General features: G+C 30.3%; 1 protein-coding gene and 1 pseudogene across 1 annotated transcript; one reads left to right on the top strand and one right to left on the bottom strand.

The window, feature by feature from the left end:
* The first annotated feature begins 335 nt into the window (after positions 1 to 335).
* LOC113378158 (synaptosomal-associated protein 29-like) lies at positions 336 to 1,802 on the top strand. Its single transcript, XM_026618682.1, has 2 exons — positions 336 to 1,104; positions 1,478 to 1,802. The coding sequence occupies exons 1-2, from the start codon at positions 537 to 539 to the stop codon at positions 1,699 to 1,701; spliced, it is 792 nt and encodes a 263-aa protein (XP_026474467.1). The 5' UTR covers positions 336 to 536; the 3' UTR covers positions 1,702 to 1,802.
* A 1,206-nt stretch (positions 1,803 to 3,008) lies between these two features.
* Positions 3,009 to 8,972, bottom strand: LOC113378160 (annotated as a pseudogene).
* Positions 8,973 to 11,029: the final 2,057 nt, after the last annotated feature.

Here is an 11,029-nt window from a genome sequence, read left to right as displayed (position 1 = left end):
GAATTTTTTGCAAAAGTGAACCATAACAAAATTGATACTAATGTTTTTACATTACTTATTACACTTTACTTTACATACCTGTTTATAAAACTATAAAACTATCAGCACAATTACTAATGAGTGAAACAAAAGCTAAAAGTATGATTAAATATATAAAACCATAATTTTAATAATCTCTTTCATCAACGCATGACTCATCCCATGTTGTTCTTATCAAAAGCGATTTGACGTTTGACGTTCGTTACTTTTTTTTGACAACTAGCCTCGCACTGATTGTGAGTTGACACAAAATTCATAGTACATAATTTATAATTTAAACGCAGTTTAAAAATTAGAAGTGAATTGAATACACGTATAGCCTTGCTTTTTTATTTATTATCAATTAAGAATGATTTAATTTATTATTTTTGTCACACAAACAAACGTGAAGTTATAGAATAAATTGACAGCTTGAAAGTACGACAATGTCGTGTAGTTTTCTATAAACCAATTGAAAGTTTATTGTGACTGTTTTCTTTCTGTTTCGCAAAGGAAAAATGTCAAGTCATAAGTATTTGTCAGATACAAATAATTTATTTGAGGATGTCGACGATGAGGCGTTTCTTAAAAATTCGCGTGTCCCCTCTGCGAGCAATGGCTACCACAGGGTAAATGGATCATATCAGCAATACAACTCCAATTTGAATTATAATTCAGAATGTGGTGTACAAAACGATAGACAAAAGCTCATTGATCAAAAGAAAGCTATTGAAGAAAGAACTATTGCGAGCTCTAGTCGTAGTATAGCTTTGTTAAGGGACTCTGAACAAATTGGAATTGCTACTGCAGAAGAGTTAATAAGGCAAAGAGAACAACTCGAAAACTCTAGCAAACGTCTAGATGAAATTAATACTACATTGAGATTTAGTCAAAAGCATATAAATGGTATTAAATCAGTTTTTGGAAGTTTAAAAAACTATCTGTCCGGACAGAAGGATGAAAGAGGGGCTACTGCAAATGCTAGCATGAAGAGTAGTTTATCTGACATAACTTCTGAAACTAAAAAATTAAATTTGGACGTACACTCTTCACCAAACTTGCACAATACTCAAAGCATACCTGCTGGTAATTCTTTCCTTTTTCAATTATCATGTAATAGTTTTATTTTGCTTTGAGACAAAAACTTTTATAGATTGTAAGTTTACAAATGGTCACCTTTATTTATTCAAAATATGTATAAAAATATTAACTGATTAGATTGCAAAATTTATTTTGTCAAACCTGTGCTCATGTAAATAATGGATTTTACAAGCCAGCAGTACAATATTTTGTTAATAAATATAGCACGAATGTAATTATAAAATTGAAATGAAACCATAATAAAATAAATACATAACTATTTTATCATCTTAAACCTTAATCAAATCAAAGAATTGTTCAATCCTTGTAATACAGGTCATCACATTATATAACTTGAAACATCTATGCTTTTTTTTAGAAACAAGGATTCAGCAAAGTGGCAGCAAACATATGAATGCTATCTTAGAAGCAAACTTAGAAGAAATGTCTGGCAACATTAATCGTTTGAAAGGTTTAGCAAGAGGGCTTGGCGATGAAATAGATTACCAAAATGATCTTCTGGACCAAATTTCTTCTAAAACAGAACATGCCGATCTTGCATTGGGAAAACAAAATAAGGATATTACTAAGTTATTGAAGTAAATGATTTTATAAATTGTTTCAATTTGGCTGGTTTATGCTGTGAAATCATTATTGTAAAATAAATAAAACATAATTATAAGCTACATATTATAAATGAACACTTTATAAGGTCTGTAAATTTAATTTTATATATTAAGTAAATAAATGTTAGATACTACATATCATAGTTTTATATATAAACTCAATTTCATAAATGTAATAAATGGAAAATGATTTGTTCAATCACTGTTAATAATTTAATTAATTATAAAAATACAATGCTTGTATAAAGATATGATGTGGAGTCAGATCGTCTCTGGGATCATTTGTGACTACTACTACAGTGCCACAGAAAAATTATGAACTTTCAAGAGCAGCGTAGAAGTTTGCTGAAATTTCATTATCATTTACCAATAATTATTCAGAGAAAACATTTATATTTTATGAGTAATTAATAGTTTACCCAAAAGTAAAACATCACTATGAGAATACTAATAAAGCAAAGATGTTATCAAATAAACTGCAGGCATAATTTCAGTGTCTTTATTTTAAAAGACAATAATCTTATTTAACACTCACAGTTCGGGACTGATTCAAAAACAATCTACCAGCAAACCTGTGTGCTGCTTTTTATGGAAACGTACCTGCTGTGAACTTGATATTGTGTATGCAGTGCAATGAAGAGCATACATTTACTAAAATAATATCTAAATTTATTTTTTGCAGTTGTGTTTAAAGCAATTTCAAAATATGTGGAATAGTAGATTGATTTCAATGTTGTAATTAATTATTGTTGACAATTTTGTTATTTCAAAGAAATGAATTACAAATCAGAAAACCGTATTTAGAAAGAGATTACATAATAAAAAAGAGATAAAAAATACTTTTATAAAATATCTAATAGTAAATTTTGATAATACAAACATACAATATTTGAAATAAGTAATTATATCAAATTAATGCAACAAGAAAAAAATAAATTATAATTAATTTATTGATGGGAATGTGATAAAATGAATAAAATTTTACTTTGGAAAAGCTCGGCAGGCTTCAAAAAATATTCAAAAAACTGCATTGAGCCCAAAGACCGCTGGTTGCTCATCCTTGATATATTCTATTCGACGCTTCAATATGAACTGAGTCATTGTGCACACAACTGTCTAGTGCCGAGTGATATGCTAGACTTACCTTGTCCCCTCATAGGGACAGCCAAGTGAAAAAGCCCAAGGCTAAATAGATTATAAATCAATCTTCATTCTAGTAACATTTTGAGAAGGTTGATGCCACTCAGTAAAGAATAAAACAAAAAATGAAATTCATTTTGGCTTTGGCTTTTTTACTTTAAACATATAAAAGACAAAAATTAAACAATAGAAATTAAATCTTAAAATTAATTTGATTACTAAAGTTATATGCAGTAAATATTAAAAAGAAATTGGTGGCAATGTAAGTAAAATCAACTTCGATCTCTTCATAGAAAAAAGTTATCAATTAACTTCACCAATCTGAAAAAAAAGGAGTGTTGAGAAATGGTACATTGAGTGTTGTATTGAGCTATTTACTACAAATCCTTATCCGCCTTATCAGTGTAACAGTTTCTTATTTTTAAAAAAATGATATATAAATAATTATACCATTAATATATATACATAATATATAAATATATTGACCTTGACAAAAAATAAACGCGATGAAGCTAATTAAATAGATAAACATGTAATAAAACATGTTGTTGAGTAAAAGACCACAAAATTAAAGAATGATTAAAAATGGATTTTCCAACAGTTTGATGTCTTTTCTCAAAAATTCTTAAATCACTTAGTAAAACATCATTTTATTTATATAAATTAAGTGAGAAACTTCAAATATCTTACAAAACATATTTTTCTTGCAATAACCTCAACTAAAAAAATACTACTTTGGATTGATCTAGTTTATAGTCACATTCTTGTACAGAGGCTATTTTTTTACCGTTAATATCTTCCAGATCGTCCACTCCTTGGATCACCACCTTGAGAATCTTTACGTGAATTACGGTCTCGGTCGCGGGACCTGGAGTCGCGCCTATCACGCGATCGAGAACGACGTCTACTTCCACGATCTCGTGAACGGGAGCGTGATCTACGAGATGAGCTCTTGCGCCGTGAATACAAGTAGCTAAAAGTCGATTCAAATATGAGTAAAAATTTACCATATTCATTATAACTATAACAGTCAATTTGCAAATATTTAAAATAAAACGTAAATGTTACCGTCTCAATTCCCTTGAAATTGGTTTTAAGTGCATGAAGTTGCAGAAACCAGATCGAGTACATTCGCCCATCTCATATTGACGGCAACAAGCTTCTCGGAAATCAGTTACAGGTGACAATTCAGAGTAAACAGGTCTTCCACCAAACCATCGGTTGTTTAAATCAGCAGCGGCTCGTTCAGCATCTTCTTCTCTTTTAAACTACAAAATATATGATGCAATTTGTACTACAGATAAAAATAAATGCTTGCATGATAAGCAATTTACTTCAAAATGGTCCGAAACAAGTACAGTAGAAGTTCCTTATTCGCGCTTCCTATATACGCGTTTTCGCTATTCGTACCAAAAAACTTGTGACCCAATTTCTATATTCGCGGCTAAAAATTTATATGTATCGAACCCAAAATTCTTTGCCTTCATTTTTAATAAAATTTAAAATATACAATAGTAAAATTGGACTCGAATCGACATGAAATCTACATTCCCAGCCCATTGAAGAAGAGCAATTCACTTCAATTGCTTCTAAAAGCATAGACATTTAATTTGCAAAATCTTAGTGAAGAATTAAAAATGAACTGTGCGATTTCTATATGGGCATTGATCTATATATGTAAAGTGTTATTTTAAGAAGCAAATTACTGATGTGACTGAGTATCAGTTTGAATTAAGGGGTTAGGGGTACTTGGAATTTTTGAAAAATCGATTTTTATTTTTTTGCATTTTCATTAAGTGTAATATCTTGAAAATGTTCTCTGAAAATTTCAAGTTGATCCGATGATTACTTTTTGAGTTATTGGACTCTTACCAGCGCGCTGACGCAAGTGGAGAGCTCGATACTTATACTCAAGATTATTCTCCCTCACCTCCTGATGTTTTAAAAGCTTTTAAACCGATTTACGACGATCTCAGCAATAATAATTTACTTTCAAGATGTGTAGTTCAAGATTGAATCCATAATCAGAAAAAATTAAGAGCTTCAACCAACTAGTGTAAAAAATATGCCTAGAAACCGTGAATACTAGTTCTACTATCGTACAAATTGCTGATTGCATATACATAATCATTATGATTGATTATGGATACCCTAGGACCTAATTGTGGGTATAATTCCTATTAGTATGCTGAAAAATTGGATGCCGCACGTGTGAAAGTGGCAGATCAGCGCGCCAACGAGAGCACTCGGGAGGCCAGAATGCTTCATAGGCAACAGCAAATACAAATTTTGGAAACTTGCACAATGACTGATGAACTATTATATGGCCCAGAAATAGATGACTCGGTTTAAGTAATTCAATAATTCGAATTTCTGTACGTAAATCCAATGTGAAACTTTAAACGCGTTTTTCTCAAAACTATGTTTTTGAACCGGTGACCACTGTAACTCAAAAACCGCTTAGTTAATTTTAATGAATTTTTACAGCTTTTAGAATACATAATAAACTCGGGCCTGATCAAAGGATTTTTATTTTTTCAAAAATTTCAATTTTTTAAGACCAATTAACTGTTGATTTTTTACCCAAAAATCTAGATTTTTTTCCTGATGCTGCCATTTTGTTATTTTTTGCAAAAAAAAGAAAACCTTCGATCAGGCCCAGGATTATCTATTTATAAAACTTTTTTTTATTTGATTGATGTTAGATGAATCTCTAAGGAGTTATGATGGTCACCGCCAGGACCGTTTTTTGAAACAGGGTCAACAAAAATAGCTATAACTTTGGGAATATTTATTATTCTTTTCTAAAATTTTTGTTACTTCAAGTCAAAAATTGTATAATAATGCCGTATTAATATTTTTGTAAAAAAACATCGTTTAATAACAAACAAAAAATTTATAAAATTCTCATTTTTTTGTGCCTCCAAGTACCCCTAATCCCTTAAAGAAGCAAAACAATATTACAAAGTTCTTCAAATCATTGCCTTAGCTTCAACAAAATTAATCAAAATGTACAAAAACTATAATTAAAAATGATATTTGTTTTAAGTATAAAAGACCTCATATTAAAATTAGTTATCTAACATTAATATAAAACTTTTATAAATTGACTTATTTTAATATGGGATCTGTTATACATAAAATATTGCATATTAAATAATAGTTTTCAACAATATTTATTTTTCTGTATTGTGTTGCCTTGGAACGTATCCCCTACAATTCCATATAAAATGCCATCCTGCCATTTGCAAATTCTTTATTCACGGAATTTTCACGGAACGTATTCCCCGCGAATAAGGAACTTCTACTGTATATAATTACTTTAAAAAGAGTATTGTTCCTTACTAACTTTTATACTTGTTTATCTATCTATGCTTACTGAAACAACACAAAAGATTTAAAAAAATATTATTGTTAGTAAGTAAGGCTATATCATGCTACTGTGTTCAGCAACAAGAATCAATTATATGAACTATTTAAAAAATTCATGAACAACTCATTGTATGAACTAGAGATGGGTAACTCATTCCGATATAACTCCTTCCTCGAGTGAATTCGAGCGGAGTTGTATCGAAGATTTTGTCATATCTGACTTCCCTAAACTGGTACTAAATCTGTTAACATGTATAGACATTTGCTTCAGTTTTTTTTTTTACTAATATAAAGATTTGCGTCGAAAGAAGAGGTTACTTTGTCGTCTCACAGAAAATGTTATGTCTTTCTAGAAATAAAGTGTCCCAAAATAATGCAATTTTGTATTCTGCATTCTGTATATGATAATCCTTGTACGTAAATGACCTCCTTCAAACCAGCAGAGAAAAATTTAGTGTTATACTATTACTTTTGCACTATTACGATTTTATAATAGTGTAAAAGTAATAGTATGCTGATCGAACTACCTGACATATGTACAACTAATTTTCGAAAAGAAAATAATCGGAGAATGTGAAGTATTATTTTGTTAAAAATATTATACATGTATTAATAAAAATTTGTTCTTATTTCATACATGAAATTTATAGCATTATTTTCGAATAAATATAAAAATATTCAATCAATTCCGTTTTTTTGTCAACACTGCAAAAAATATAAGCCATTGATTCGATCGTTCGACATATTTTTACAATGCAACAATTAATGGTAAATTTTATTTAATTTACTTTATTGAGATTTATTTATTCATAAATTATCTGGTTGCCTAGTTGCCAAGTTGACCCTTTGAAGCAAAAGAATTACCCTGATATTTCAACATTTTTATTGCCTCGATTTCGGCATATATAGTTTGAGATTTGTATGAATATTGAAATGCATAAAATAGTAATTTTTCAAACACTTCGTAAATCCTTAGATTTATGAACTACACACTATAAAACACAAGTGTGTCAAGTATTAGGTTTCAAATTTGTTGAAGTCATGGAGTTGTTAAGCGGATATGACTCCTCTCTGAAGCGCAGTCATATATCTTAACCGATCCCGCTTCGGATATGATAAGCAAATCTCTAGTATGAACAAAACTGCTAGAGAGCTCATTTTTTTCTCTGGCAATTTAAATTAAAAATTACCCAAAATATATTCAAATTCATAAAAAACGTCTGGTTAAAATAAGGCAAATGAAAAGTACTTGATCTAACATTTGATTTGATAATGCATATGAAACAGACCCAGAAAGTTTTTTGTCAATATGAATTATTAATGTTGATAATGAACATACTTAAAAAAAAAAACAGGTATTTAAAGCAATAAACTAAATTAGGCTTAACAGTAAACCAAAATACCTTTATGTAGACATTTCCAACTAAATGATCACCTAAATTATCACAAACATTCATTTCCTCGATTTCTCCATACTTGTCCTCACACTCAACACACAAAACTTCTTCAAAGAAGTTGTCATAATGCTCTTGCATCCTTCGTCAGAAACATTGGCTACCACTAAAATAATAGGATAACAAACATAAAAATAAGATTACAAAAATAAGAAAATATATACAGTGGTACCCCAACATACAAACATAATTGGTTCCATACCATGCTCGCATGGCAAATCACTTGTATCTAAACAATTATTTATAAAGCTGAAATTCAAATTTTGCAAAAATATAAATTATTATATGAAAAATGAAATAAATCATCGTTGTTTAAAAAAAAAAACTATCCAAAGCGCATTATTTTTTCACCATTCATGATATTGCAAAATGAAATTAGACATGTTTTATTGAACTACTTCAATGCTGAAACTTTTGCAACTTTTTTGAGGTGATTTTTATCCATTAACTTTTTACCAATCAGAGCAGCTTCTAAATTATTTCAAGGTCCTTTAGCTGGAGTTATACATTTTATCAACTCTTTCTGTTGACAACAGTACATATTTACAATGTGTTACACTCGTACATCATTGCCATCCTCATATTTTTCAAGTTTTATTTCAAAAAACATAGTCATTAACTATTATAAAACAGCTAAAATATTTCTATGATAGGCAAATCGCTGTTACAACTGACTTGAATTTCATATTTTCGTTTCGCCATTAACGCATTTTCTAAAAAAAACTTCTATTTTACTCGCTCAAAGCTCATATCTCAAATATTGCTCGTACGACAAAAAAACGAATCGCACGTTTGGCGGCCCGTATCTCGAAACACTCGTACGTCAGGTCACTCGAAAGCCGGGGTACCACTGTATTAATAAATGTAATGAAATGTACATACAATGACTTCCATCGGCAGATTTGGCAGAATTTTGAGGATTCACATAGAGGTTCTGCAGCAAGCAAGTTTGAGAGAAGGTAGGCTTATTGTGGATTCTAGAGCATCGATCTCCATGTCTACAAGCTCCGATTTTGAAATAAAACGAGCAGTTTACTCTGAAAAACAAAAATAATATCAGAATACGTTATTGTATATGCCGCATCAAAATTTTCTTACTTGTCTTTCTCTGTTCCAAAAATCGAAGCCAAATACTCGGCCATTTGTCAGAGTTTTCAGGCACCAGCGGAATTAAATAAACCGAAGTAAATAATAACTTCACTAGCTCCGAAACGCTATATAAACACAGCAATAATTATCATTAAAACAAAGATGACAGGTTGCACCGCAGCCAGGAAGAGTAGAACAGTAGAACCGACTAGAAAAGTGTTACCAGACTACGACACTTTTATATTGTACAGGTGGCGCGAAAACCAAAACTGTTTCAAATGCATTGAACATAATAAGCATCATTTATCTATGATAAGAATATGATAAGAATGTGTTTGAGCATAGATAAAAAAATGCGTGTTTGAGACAGTTTGAGACAGTTTGAGACGTGTTTGAGAATTTAAAAAATTCAAATCAAAGTTTTTTTAAAAAAAATAATCTTTTTTTTTAAAAAAAAATTTTTGGTACGGAAAGTTATAGCAATTTGCCTCAAGGAAAAAATTTCTATTCATGTAATTTTCTTTCCAAACTTTAAACGCGTTTTTCTCGAAATAGTGTTTTCAAAGTCGGTGACCAACATAACTCCAAAACGACTGATCCCACTAGTCTCAAATTTTAGCACGAGCTTCTTAAATATATATTTCAGTGATGAATGGAAAATTTTTCCGATCCGATATATACTTTTATTTTTATAAACAATTTAAAGTCAAAATTTCGCAAAAAAACATTTTTTGTAAAGAAGCCACCATTTTGTCAAAAAATATTATTATTAACATTCCTTCGATTAATCACTAGATTTATCATTACTTTAATGAAATCTCTTTGGTTTTTTAATTTCAGATGATTTAGTACAGAGATAGAGTGGTCACTGCAAAACTTGTTTTTCAAGAGGTGCTTCCGGAAATCAGCTGTAACTGTTTTATTTTAAATAAATATTTTTGCTCGCAATTAATTAAAAACTAATTAAAATATGCCTTTATATGCGTATACATTTTTGTTTCAATAGATTGAATAGTTTTTACAGAAAAAAATCTCAAAAAATCGCTTTTTTTCGGCCTTCTAACCGTATATAACCCTTAAGGCACGATGGCATACACTACTAGTTTTCTCTTATGTTGAATTTTCCTTTGCTTTTCTTTTTCTAAACATACTAAATTTTCCTCGCTTTGGAATCTATGCCAAAATCAGTATAGTTTTGCTGTTATAACGACTGCCACTACCGTACCCTGGCAATCGTACGCAGTCTCCATCACTTTATTCTTATATAACTTTCTACATATTGTCTTTCCCCAAAATGTAGTATGATTATAGAAATCTGTCAATGCACTACATGAAATTTATATACTAAATCAGAATTTGAATAAGCTATTCAGTGCATATTGTTCAAGAGCAATGCATTTGAGAGCAATTTTTAAGGAAAGATTATAAACAAATATTAAACTCCAACATACAGAAAATCATAATTTATCAACAATACTGACGTATCACAGTAACTAACATAAACATTTGATAGTATTTTTACATCTAAACTGAACATAATAAACTGAACTTAGTAAGCGCGGGTGTTGTTCCCAAACAATAGGCCCTGGAATAATTTTATTCATTTTTTTAAACTGAAATTTGAATTTGAAAATATTTTTTACGATTTTTTTATAATGTTATTGTTACGGGTAATATTGCTGTTATCGTTCACAATTCGAGGACAAGAAATTATTTGGCCGCATTTAATTAGAGATAAGCCCAAACGAAGTGCAGATTTCTTTTCGGGTAAATTTCATCGATTCGGACAACAACCTAAAAATCAACAAGGTATCCTATTTGTTCAGGAAGGAAGATCCAGAATCAAAAAGGACGTGTTAACGGAACTTATGGAAACTGGTGAAGATTTAGATGTTGGAGTCGATAAACAATTTGCAGATTTTGAAGATTTCAGCGAACATATCCACTATCAACCAAATATGGAAGAATTCATGAAGCCAGAAGATGCGCCTTCATCTCCGAGTAGAAAACGCGACTATTTACGGAGGTATAACAAAATGGTCGGTTTTGATATTGATAAATTAACTGATAAACAAATACTGTCCGTAATGGATCGTTTGACCGATGAAGAAAAGATGACATTAGAAACTGCGGTAAAATCAAATTACGAAGCAGATTATGAGGAAGTAAGAAGGAAACGAGAGGAATTCATAAAGGAGGATCAAGAAAAAGATTACTTTAAAAGCTGGTGCGATTCATGTCAATGTTGTT

Source organism: Ctenocephalides felis, unplaced genomic scaffold, assembly GCF_003426905.1.
Source record: "Ctenocephalides felis isolate EL2017-DRISC unplaced genomic scaffold, ASM342690v1 CF-g0.4_SCAFFOLD_01886, whole genome shotgun sequence".
In the NCBI taxonomy this organism is placed as follows: domain Eukaryota; kingdom Metazoa; phylum Arthropoda; class Insecta; order Siphonaptera; family Pulicidae; genus Ctenocephalides; species Ctenocephalides felis.
Note: the sequence above shows the minus strand (reverse complement) of the source record. Positions and strands in the feature narration are given on the sequence as shown.